Source organism: Furipterus horrens, unplaced genomic scaffold, assembly GCF_987537825.1.
Source record: "Furipterus horrens unplaced genomic scaffold, mFurHor1.1.pri manual_scaffold_11, whole genome shotgun sequence".
Lineage (NCBI taxonomy): Eukaryota > Metazoa > Chordata > Mammalia > Chiroptera > Furipteridae > Furipterus > Furipterus horrens.
The window spans coordinates 75,458,337-75,470,964 of NW_028327181.1; the positions used below are offsets into that span (position 1 = coordinate 75,458,337).

A 12,628-nucleotide genomic window follows, 5' to 3' on the forward strand; every position below is an offset into this window, starting at 1 on the left:
TTGGATGTACAGAAGAATGGCAAATGAATAAATGAGGTTAGAAAACACAGGCTTATTCTTGTGCACACATTTGGGTAGCATCTGAACATGAGATATAGTGCTCAATTCTGGTTACTGAGCTCCCAAGGCAGGCATATCAGAGTCCAGAGAAAGTCAGCTAAATCGGTCAGGTGAAAAGTGGAGGTTACCAGATGAGACAAAACTTAAAGATTGTGCAAAGATGGAGGCTGAGGATATGATCCATTCACATGAAAATATACGGGGATCAATGACGATATGCTAAGTAAATCCCAAAAGGTCAGCATGAAGGAAAATCTTCTGAAAAGTAGACTGTGGACGACCCTGAGAAGAGACCATGTGTCATTCATCCCTATACCTCCAGCACCTGGCACATAGTAGAAGCTCAAGAAATGCAGAACTATTTTGTTGGTGAAGCTTAAAGGAGGTCCACTAGTTCTGGGAATAAATCGTTCGTAATTATTCACTTGGGAAATACCAGAGGCAAAAAAAAAAAAAAAAAAAAAAAGAATGAATAGGGTCAAGAAGGGTTCCTTTACATGTATAAACAATAGCTATACAATAGGCTGTTTCAGGGGCATTAGGGCTATTCAAGGCCCTTAGCTTGACCTTTTTGAGAACATCCTTATGAAGGGCAATTACCATGCACTCTCACAAAATGCATCTTATTTCCACCAGCAGGGCCCAAATTCTAAACTATATAAAGCATTGGTCTCACCCTAACTCACATTGTTATCTCCTCCAGTGCCCTCCAGACTCTTGGGCACATGCCCTGTGGTCCTTTGGGCCTATTCTACTCCAGTTTTCACCAGAAAAGGGAAAATCCCAGAAGGTGGTGCCCTTCAATCAGAAGTAAAAATGGCTGCATCTCTCAGGGCAACCAGAGTCTGGGCCTGGTATTCCTGAGCCCACAGCAGGGAGGCCATTAGTCCCAGTCCCAAGAATCCCTGCAACCAGCACCCCTGGCATTTAGTCTTCCATCCCTGGCACTTAACCCCCTGGCCCCTTAAGCAGGGACATTTCAAATAGTTTTTCTTGGAGCCATGGAGGGTTCAAAAGAATTCTTGTATATTAAAAAAATAAATCCTCCAAAAACAGCCATTGAGCTGCTCAACCTCACTTATTCCTTCCCTCTCCCAGCAGTATGGGGCTTAAAGAAAATGATAAAGATTTAGATATATATTTATTGACCTCATTCCAGCAAGGTCTACTGGTATAAGAATCTTGGGCCCCAGGAGAGCTGAGGGCTATATCTTGTCCCAAAGCTTGGGCCTGAAGGCACAGACTTGACCAAGCAAATACTTTTGACTCTTGTCAATGGTGTGTTGATGCGTCATGGAAACTAGTCCCAGGGGCTTCCCCTCTCAGGCTTCCCTTCCTTTCCTTCCAGCAGCCTATAAATCACTGAGTATTAAATATTGTCTAGAGGACCCTTCCGCCCCCACCCCTACTCTGGGGCTCCCCGCCAGGCAGAAGACTGCAAACAAAGCAGGGAGAAAAGAGAGAATGGGCAGCAGGCAGGGGTGCCCATCATTTATCACCAGACACAGCGGTCGGTCACTCTCGCCAGCGGCTCTCTGGCAGGCTGGGCAGGCAGTTCAGCCAGAGCTTTCTGGCAATGGGGAGCACGGTCAGCAAGAGTTCCCCTTACTCGGCTGCCCCATCCCAGAGGTGGGGAGACAAAGGCAAAGGGTGAATCCCTTTATTTTTGATTTTGGTGGTTTCAGAATTAAACACACTTTCAGTCCTGGATAGATTCTTACCTACTCCCCGCCTTCTGCCAACTCTTACCTAGCACCTCCTCTTGTAGCTTCTCGTCTGACCCCACGAAGAGCTTTCTCACTTTACCTGGCACACAACAGAAGTTTCTTAAGAGTCCCAGCTCCAGAGTTCTGGCAGGCTTTCTTAAAGGGCAGTGCCACACTTCTGCCTCCTTTAATCTTCTCTGGTTTCTCCTTAATGGAAATCCCCCAACTTCCCCATCTCTCTCTCTCATCCACAGAGATGGGAAGCTTGGAGAAAGGGAATGGATTTGGTCCTAGGCTAGCTAGTCCACTGAAGGGCAGACATGCTTTTTGCCAAGGAGTTAAAAAAATATTAAAAAATTTAAAAAGCTTTGACTCACACACCAGGAACAGTTGGAACCTACCAGACTCACCTACATGATTTCTGAGCACTGTTCCCCTGCAATATAAACAAAGTCAGAGTTCTAGAGAATTTAGGGCTGGGGGAGTGACAGACAGGGTGACAGGGAGGCAGGGGAGTGGTTTATAGTATGACTGGTCTGGCCTGTATTCCCATCTCTGACCTTCAACCACTGGGTAAGGAATGGACCTCTAGGTCTGCATCCCCCTCACCCAAACAACTGAGTACCCCTTCCTCCGCTCCCAGTTGTGATTATACACAGTAGAGGTGAAAGCAGGTCGCCTCTAGCTGTATAACCTTCAACAGGTTTCCTAACCATTCTGAGCCTCAGTTTTCTTGCCTGTGAAATGAGGATAATTATACCTACTCTATAGTGTGATGACTATGAGGATTAAATGAGATGATGTGTGCAAATTGCTCATCCTATGGTAAGTGCCCAGTAAATGAATGTTTTCTTCTATACTGTGTAACAGGGGCAAACAGTCTGTAGTATCCTGATTATAATGCACCCTTCCTGGAGCCCTGATATTTCTGTCTCTTCAGGTAGCACAGGCTCCTTGGACATTCTAAGGAATGCAGACCCACTACTGATTCAGGGCTTCCAGGATTTCTAGCCTGTTTGGGGAAGAATTCAGTAATGGGTATATAGAGCCAAGAAATTGATAGGGTTGGTATCTAAACCCTGGCTTGACATTCTGGGCAAACAGCCAGGAAGTCAGAGAGAGAATTGGATGGAGCTGTTGGGTGGGACTTCCATGGAAGGTGCCAACCTGTGTGATTTTATCAGAGTGGCATGGAAGCAGCAAGCCCAAGCTGCGTCCTACCCCAGCAGAATATAGTCCACTTTGTAGACTACCAGGCCTTTGCCCAAATTAAATGGAAACAGGGGTCGCAGAGGCCACTAGTGGAATGTACTGGAACATTCCAGGCCCTTCCGCTGCACAACAACACAATTCCTTGAGGCTCTGAGACATCAAGGGCTTCCAGAACTGGTTACAAGGTCCTTGCCCTCCACCAGGCGCAGGAAGAGAAACCACCTGATTTGAAAGGAGCAATGTTCTATGTACTACCAAGTTCCCAAGTGGGAAGAATGGCAATCCAGCCCTTTGGGGATTTTTCATTAGAAAGAGAGACTTGACTGCCAAGGCCATTTTGTCCAGCCATAGCCATCTTGAAAAATAGATGTGCTGGATACAGGATATCCACAGGAAAAAACAGGAATAGACACTTAATTCAGTCTGGGTTGAAGAGTTGGATGGGGTGTAACCAGACTTCATTCTTTCCGTTAGAAACAGATTTACGATGAAGCTAATGAAACTTAAGAGTCAGAACTTCTCACTCGCACAGAATCCTTCCAAGGCCTCGTACCTAATTCTATAATTTTTTTACTCTTTAACTTAAAGAGGAACCCCAAATGACATAACCATTAGACCTCACAAAACCTCAAGCCTTCCCTACTTTCAGTCCACAGGGCTTTTAGTCTCAGCTTTCAGGAGTGATCAGAAACATTAGCTGGAGAAACAGTCAAATACAATACTTTTAAAAATATATATTTTATTTACTTATTTTCAGAGAGAGGGAAAGGGAGGGAGAAAGAGAGGGATAGAAATATTGCACATCCCCAAATGGGGGCCTGACCTGCAACCCAGGCATGTGCCCTGACAGGGAACCAAACCCGTGACCTTTCGGTTCACAGGCCGGTGCTCAATCCACTGAGCCACACCAGCCAGAGCTCAAATACAATACTTAACCAACATTAACTTAACATGGCTGGATGCAGTGGCTTGCACTAGTTGCTGACAAGAAATACCAGAACAGCCATGACTGGTGTGGCTCAGTGGACTGGGTGTCGACCCACAGACTGAAAGGTCACTGGTTCAATTCCCAGTTGGGGCACAGGCCTGGGTTACTGGCCAGATCCCTGGTTGGAAGCATGCAAGAAGCAACCAATCCGTGTTTCTCTCCCTCCCTTCCCCTCTCTCTAAAAATAAATCAATAAACTCTTTTAAAAAAGAAAGAAAGAAAGAAATACCAGAACAAATGGGTTTCTGCTCAGAACTGGAAAGGACAAGCTGATACAAAATGACTTAGCAGAAGTGATAAAGCCACCTATAAGCTAGTACTCTTAAATGCTGGGCTACAGACTGAACACCTGAGTCCTGAGGGAATCATTAAGGTCTCACAAGGTCAGTTGAGGAATGTCTGGAGAAAGTGAAGTCTAATTGGAAGTTGAAGCAGAAGGTGAAGAAGATGGAGTTGCAGGGAGGAGGAAAGCTAATAAACCAAGGCACAGAAAACAAAACTGAGGAAGAGCCTGTGGTGATATTTTGCAGTTATCTATTATTACAAAAGCCCTTTACAGATAATATTTTTGGCTCTGAAAATAACTTTGGAGCCTATGCCCTGGATCTAAAGGAAATCAGACTACAGACCAACTTTCAAATCATTTGTCCTTTTGTTATATTTATAGTATTTTTGAATTGGAATAATACTTGATGTCTGATGTGGTACATGGTGTGAGGAGAAGAGAGAGGGACTGGAATCAGATGGAGAATGTTTAGACTATTGTAACTTATGAGGCCAACTTGAGGAAGGTAAATGGGAACGGGGGTGGAGAAGAAGGAAGCTAAAGGGGGCTGAGACGAATGGGCCTTTTGGTTTATATGCAGTCTCCTGGGAATGTACATAAACCAACATCTCCTCTCCAAAAACTTTGATCTCTGAGTGGGCCTGGGAAAGTTGGGAATGGGACATGCAAACTGTTCCCACTGAGGCACTGCTCTAGATACCAGATGGTCCCCTAAGGTACCCATAATCACATGACGCAGCAGAACTCGAGTTTACCTTAATGAATATTTTGTGAGGCACCATCGGCATGCTGGTCACAGTGTGCTAGGTGTATTAGAGAGATGACCAAGACACACCTGTTCTCCTCAGGAAACATATTTTAGGGAGGAAAACAGTTTTGAAAAATGAAAAATGAAAAATGCCAGTCTGGTATTTCACAGGCCAAAGAGCCAAATATTACATCTTGCACAGTGACCTTTCAGGGATATCATGAGGGTAGGTACATTTGTTTCCTGAGATATTCCCTTAAAAGATTAGCATACATCATTGATCTCGCATTCATAAAGATATCAAAATCCTCTTTTTGGAAATATCTAGATGAGATACAAATTATATACCATAAAATTTACTAATTATACATGTATAATTCTATGATTTGTAGTAAATTTATAGAGTTGTGCAACCATCACCACATTCCAGTTTTAGATAATTTCCAACAACCCCAAAAGTTTCATTGTGCCTATTTGCAGGTAATCCCTGCTCCCAGTCTCAAGCCTAGGCAACCAACGATCTGCTTTCTGTCTCCATAAATTTGCCTTTTCTGGACATTTCATATAAACAGAATCACACAGTATGTGGTCTTTTTCATCTGGCTTCTTTCACTTTATATATATATATATATATATATATATATATATATATATATATATCGTCGTCAGCAGCCGTCCGTCTCGAGAGACGATGGTGTAGCTTCTTAAGAGTCTATCTGCACCGCCGAGAATGGCTGTGCAGTCCGACTCGGGAGTGACACGGTATCTGTCTCCTCCCGAGTTGAATCGACATCTTGCGATGAAGCTACAGAGCCTGGGGCAGGGTGATATGGAGGGTCTGCTGTTGCCCATGCAGCAGACCCCCCCTCTCTTCGCAGCTGAAGGGTCCAAGGGAAAGATGGAGTCAATACAGCTTGGCTTCAGGTGCGCCGCAGGAGTTGCCGGTGTTGACTACAACGTCAAACCGCCTTAGGGACTCCAGCTCCGGATTTTCTGTCGGGGTTTACTCCCTTAGCCTTTCCCCTGAAGAGGTATGCCGCAAGGCAGTGGAGGTTTTTTGGAATCAGAGTTTTCCTTCTCTGATGTGCCCTGACTGGAAGATCGAACCAGCGACACTTAGCTCGCAGGCCGACGCTCAATCCACTGAGCCAAACCAGCCAGGGTCATATATATAATGTTTTTAAGGTCCATCCACATTGTAGCTTATACCAATAGTTTGTCCTGTTTTATTGCTGAATACTATTCCAGTTAAATTCTTCTAAAAATTATTTATGTTTTGAGGCAACATTGAATGGGATACAGGAGTCCTGGGCTCCTGCCTTGCCTCTGATTGGCTGAGTGGCTTCTGGCACATCCTTGCCTAGTCTGGGCATCCGTTTCTCCACCTGTAAAATGAAGGGCTAGACCACATATAGTCTCTAATGTCTCTTTCAATTCCTTTTTTAAAAAACCTCATTTTTGTATTTTTCACAGAGTGCCACTAGATACGGTATTCCAAAATGTTGATATCTCTGATCCTACGTTTACTCTTTACCTGACTTAAAACTTCTGCCATTTCCTTTATTGTCAAGGATAAGGAATCTTAACATTTGAAAGGCTGCACTTTAGCAATAAAATTAAATTCCCACCAAGAGAGATGAAAAGAAGAGTTAATGAGTGAATGCCATCCTGTCTGAATGAAGGAGAACGAACAAGTGCGGTAACTAAGCTAGGGGACAGAAAGTGGTGGGTGGGCTGCAGCAGGGGACGAAATGTGTCAGACAGAGTACCGTAGGTCAAAATCCAGGCCATCTGGTTACCTTGGGAGTCAGGGTGGGGGCGAGGAATAGGGAGAGGGAGGCCACCAGAGTGGGAAAGGTATTGAGAGCTAGGACCCCCTCCCTACTCTGTTCCCATAACCTCATTCATTCCCTCAACCCTCCTTCCCAATTCCTCTCAGGCTGCTCAGCTCCTTTAGTTCTGACCCCATTTCCTCAGGATCTCATTCCCTGAGGAGCGAGGCCTGACATTTCAGACAGAAGCTGAGGAAAGGAGGTAGGTCGAAAAGAGACGCTGTGTGTCTGCGTCATCTTATTTTCTGTTTTATTAGTTTGGAACCCTGGGGGCCAAAGACGTAAGCACTTGGACATTTACCAGGAAGTCCAGTCCCCCAGGTACCAAGGAATATCAGAACTTCTTTATCCTCTGCTGAAAAATTACTACCGAGTGTCAAATTTTGGAGGACAAAAATGGTGATTTGGAATTCCCGTTCTTGTTGGTTATTGTGCCTTAAATGCCCAGGGTGAGGGTCAAGTCGCCCTGGAAGTAGGACCAGACAGTGCCTTCAGACCTGGAAAGCTTCTCTTGACTATGACAACCCCAGCCTTCTCTTCATTCAGTAGCCAGCAGGGTCAGGCTTCCCTCTGATTTGCCAGCACTCCCCACAGCCTTTTGTCCTTGGTAATCCCTCAGACTTCTACAGCTTTTAAGACCCTTGGGTCTTATGGGCACTGCCTGAAGAGTGGCTATACCTCTAAAGCATACCTGTAGGAAAAAAAAAATCCAATTCCCTGGGTCCTCTTTTATTATGGTATCTGTGGACATCCCAAGAGCAGGCTGGGATCAAAGGACTGAGTAAGATTTGTTGTTGGACCCTCTGAGGCAAATAATTTTCCTATAGATGAAAAACCATTTATTGGTATACCTGGTATATGTAATTCTCCACTTCTGATGTTTATGAGTGCCAGTCTCTGATCAAAAGTCCCTGAAAGCAAGAACCAGGTCATGTCTCAATTGGAATAGCCTCTAGCCTCGTACCACTTCTGCAAACCGGCTTCAAGGCTTGCTGGGCTGTGAACGCCAGTGTCGAGAGTGTATCTCTGACCATAGTTCAGTGTCCGGCACATACTGGTCATTTCAATAAATGTGTGATGAATAAATTAATTAATGTCAGTCGTGTTGATAAGGATGACAGGGGACAATGACCAAGGTTTCTTGTAAGCTACAGACACTTTGTAAGGCGAGGCATCTCTCCTTAGCAGCACCCGTTCTCCCCAACACCATGGCTTCTTTTATTGGAGGAAACAGAGAGGCGTTGATCTTCAGAATGAAGTCTATCCTCCCATCATGCCCATGCCAGGAGGAGCTATCAGTGATAGAGAAGGCAATAAGAGACAGCTGTTTGGGCATGATACCTGGATAAGGAGAGAACAGGGATCTCCTATGCCTGCCTGCCTTCTCTCTCCTCTAGCTAGGTCAACTTTAGTGTCTTTTGCCAGTAAGTTATCAGGAAGGACCAGGACTCTCTGGACTCAGAAGATCCAATTCTTCAGCTGTGCTGCCTCCACTGGCTTTTCGTCCACTGTCCAGGCCCTCAATTGCTGGTAACTTGGCTTTGGAACAAAATTTAAATCCCATGTCCTTGAGATGACCCACATTACCCTTCTCTCCAAGGGAAGAATGTGTCTGTCTGATAATATGCCATTTTATCTTTACAACTACTCTGTGAGGTTGATGCAACCGAGGTGATTCGGGGGTAAAGAAAGGATACCACTTGCCCAAAGTATTTCATGACTTAATTCCAGGACTTTCACCTCTAATACACACTATATGACTCAAACAATAAAAATAAATCACTCACTATCTCCTATGACTGCCTGAGAATTTACATGTTGAGGAGTCCTAAATTAAAATAAGTTGTGAGGCAAGAATGAATTTCAAGAGATCGACCAGCCTACCCTTTGGCTCTCAGGCAAACCCATGATCTAGAAGTTGAGTACTGGTTGAGAAAGGACTTGAATCTGGAATCAAAAGACCTAGGGTCTGCTCTTCACTAAGTGGATGATCTTGGATAAGCCATCCAACCTCTGTGACTTGGCCTTCTGTAAAACAGAGACAATACCTGCATTTTCTATCTTACATGCCAGTTGTGAAAATTTAATGAGATAATATATGTAAAAACTATAAAATATTAGACAATTGTAAATTTTAACATCTCAGCCAAATGTGCATCTTTGGAGATTCTTTATGCAAAATATAAATAGTAAGCTTTCTGTGCTCATAAGAAAGTTTTAGGGGGATAGAGATTAGGAGTTCAGCTCTGGAGTCAGGATGCCTGTGTAACCTTGGGCATGTTATTTCTTTCTGAAGTCTCAATGAAGAAGAAACAAAACTCATCTCATAGGTATGGTCATGAGCATTAAATGAAATAATGTATGCACCATGTTTAACATGTATCTGGCACGGAAGAAGGAATGCAATGAATTAGGTAGCTGCTACTGTTACTGTTATTAATGAAGATGTGAGACAGAGATCTGAGCTAGGAGTCAAAAGGAATCACCTTTTTGGGCCCCAGTTTTCCTACTTGCACCATAATAAGAATCTATGCTTTTCTTCTTCTTGATTGTTGTGAGGATTTACATATATAGATGAACTTTGAGCTAATTGGAATTGAGTAATCTTATAAACTGCAAGATTTAAAAAAACAGTTAAATGTATAAAGATTGAATTTTTATCAGTTCATCAGCTTTTGTTCATTCCTACCTGCCTTTGGTCAAGTTGTCGTCTTCATGGAAAAGGAGTATAGTATTTCCCAGTCAATAAAAAAAATTTCAAATGTCAAATCTTGAAGTAAACCCTTCAAACCTGCAAGAGTACACTCTGCAAAGAAAACCTTTCTTCAGGATGTTTCATTGCCTCCATTTGTTCTGTGTATGTAGGCTGATTTTAATATTTGCCCAACTCTTAAATTTCCATTTTGGGTATTGCTTTCAATATTTAATCCCAGAATAACCTCTTCTTGCCTTGCAGTATGCTCCCAGATTACCTCATTTTCTCTGATTAGCTAGTATGGCTTCAGGGAATATCTTCATTTTAACATTAAACTGGGCAAAAACAGAAATAGAAAGATAAATTTGTAGCAAGATCAAAATTAGAATTCATAGCTAAATATAAATCTGGAGGGAATTGTCCAATTATTTGGATGGTCCCTTATCGCAGACAATCCAGGGTTGATTGCCTTTTGCTTTTTGTATAGAACAAAATGACTAATAAATACCAAGGGTAATAATTTTTTTCTTTTGAAGAGTAATAATTTTTAATAGTAACTCCGTGCTGATTTCTTTCTCAAATGTCTTCTTATATATTCTAGTATGTGATTTTCACAACTCATGCATTCTCTTTAGGGACCATCCAGTATTGTTTTGACTGGTAGGTCCCAGGATTTAGCATGGAGTAATCTTGCAAATTTGGACAAGTTTTTCAGTCACTTTATTCCTTCCACTCTGCGGAGCTAGACTTGAAATGGACGACTCTGAAGAGAAATTCCTGCTCCTTTACAGTCTCAGTCTAATTTACGGGCTAGTAGGTTTTTTTTTTTTTTTTTTTTTTAAGTTGGACCAACACCAAGTACTAACTTGGAAACAAGGGGAAAGACAAATGTGGGTGTCACATCAGATTTGGTAGCCATATAATGCAAATTGCATGCAAATATGTGCAAACTTTGCATTAATTTGTAGACTCTTTCGAGCTCACAAGCAGCACTAAGATCTTGAGGGTTCAAACCTGTTTTTAGATTAAACCAAAAGTAATGGTTTTTGAAATTATCTCTTTCTTGAGGCTTGCGAGGACTCAACTTCTGAAAGTTTGACACTCCTCCCTACCCCCATGATGATTTCAATGCCTGATTCCATCTTACGCCTGGCCCCGCCCCTGCTCAGTCTTACGTCACGTGACATCGTATTTGCATACTACCTGGGACTGGGTGTGACGCTCCCCTTTTCTGCGTCTTCTCATTGGAGGCGCCGGAGAACCAGCCCTCTTCTGGGCAGGCCAATCAACGGCCCCTCGGACTTGCGAAAGCAGGCGGGGGCGAGATGGGGGTGGGGTTTGGGGTTGGATCGCTAGGCATTTTGACCAATTATCCTCTAGGAAAGAACGATCAAGCCGAGGATTGGTTGAGAGGAGAGGCCTGGGAATTCGTAGGCCAATGAGAGCTCTGGGTTGAGGGGGCCGGTCTCCGCCTCGTAAGGCAGATAAGCGGCCGCAACGGGGGTTGGGGGCTGTGTGGGGCTCGCTGTGGGGCCGAGGCAGGCAGGCAGTCGGGCGGGCAATGGCGGGGGCCGCAGCGGGCGGCAGAGGCGGAGGTGCCTGGGGACCGGGGCGCGGAGGGGCAGGGGGGCTCCGGCGGGGCTGCTCTCCTCCAGCCCCCGCCGGCTCTCCCCGGGCTGGGCTGCAGCCGCTCAGGGCCACGGTCCCCTTCCAGCTGCAGCAGCCGCACCAGCGCCGGGACGGGGGTGGCCGCGCAGGTGAGCTGGGCCTGAAGCGGGTGCCGGGGGAGGAGATGTTGGGGGAGGGGGCCGCGTGGTGGGGGGAGGGGTATTGGGAAGAAGTGTGAGGGGAAAGTGGACGGGGGCGAGGAAAGAGAAAGGGGGTCGCACAAAGTCTGAGAGGGCGGAGGGAGCGAAAGCGAGGAGCCGTGAACTCGGGGTGCACCGCCGGGACTGTGTTCTGGGTTTTGGGGCCGGGAGCTGAGGGGGGGAGGGACCTGGCAGATGGAGGCTGGCTTTGGGGGCGTAACCGAAAAGTGGCAGAGGTGCCGTGTGGGGGTGAGTGGAAAGATGCAGGGGTAGCCGCGAGGTGTGAGGAAGAAGTAAGTGGCGCCTGATGGGGGCGCCTAGTGCAGGGTTGGCGCTGGAGGCAGGAACCGGTGGGCGCTGGACTTGTGCATGGGGAGGGGGAAGGGCATAGAGGAGAGTGCAGGGGAGCCATGTGTTACTGCTCCTTCAGTTTGGCCCCAGCATCCTGCTCTGGAGTTCCTTTCCCCGTCACCTTTCCTGCTCTTCCCTTTATGCCACCTCCTGGAGCCGATTCCATCTGAGTCGGAATAAGTTAGTTTAACGGCTTTGAATAGGTACAAACACTCCTGTTCCCTACATTCCTCTGGTCATGTCCCAGAAGTTGCATGTTCCCAGATCATTGACCTCCTTAATATGGCTGTCTCATTCCAACCACCGTGTGAGTGTGAGGGAGAGGACCTGGGCAGTTTGTCCCCCTGCCTTTTCCTCCTCTCCTTACTAAAGCCTTTTTGTCCTGGGTATTACCAGCCAACGTGGCAGTGGGGTGAGGGCTACAATCAAGTGCACTGTGGCAAATACCCCCACTTTCTGAGCAGCACTGAAACAGCATCTTAATACCAGCTTGCTGTGGGTATGGGGAAACTACAGACGAGTAAGCTTACCTGACTTTCACACTCAAAGCTATGATGCCCCCCGCCCCATACAGGCAGTTAGGAGTAGGAAAAGGAACCTAAGCATGAAGAGGTTGGCAGTAAGTTGAAAGCGAGGCTTGCATTTGATTCACACCATATGTGAAATGATCATAGTGCACTTCCAATGCCTCAGAGTCTATCAAATGTACAAAAGTCATGTTCCCTGCCATCTAACAGTTAATGACATTCTCTAAACTACAGTTTCTTGAGCTTTTTGTGATTACTAAGCTTAGTTGTTGCACATCCCCCTCCAGAAAGTATAACTGTTACAATGCCTTCTAGGTAAGAATGAAATTAAGAGGGTCTCTGAAATAGAAAGGCCAAGTCTGTGTGGACCTTACTGGAAAAGCTAGCATTACATCTTGGAATGCAGAAACTTGGT

General features: G+C 45.3%; 1 protein-coding gene across 1 annotated transcript in view; it reads left to right on the forward strand.

The window, feature by feature from the left end:
- Positions 1-11,053: 11,053 nt before the first annotated feature.
- Positions 11,054-12,628, forward strand: part of FAM117A (family with sequence similarity 117 member A) — a 41,217-nt gene continuing 39,642 nt past the window's right edge. The window contains exon 1 of the mRNA XM_090292234.1: positions 11,054-11,284. Within this exon, the coding sequence (XP_090148360.1) occupies positions 11,089-11,284 (196 nt within the window). The 5' untranslated portion in view covers positions 11,054-11,088. The remainder of the gene's footprint in view (positions 11,285-12,628) is intronic.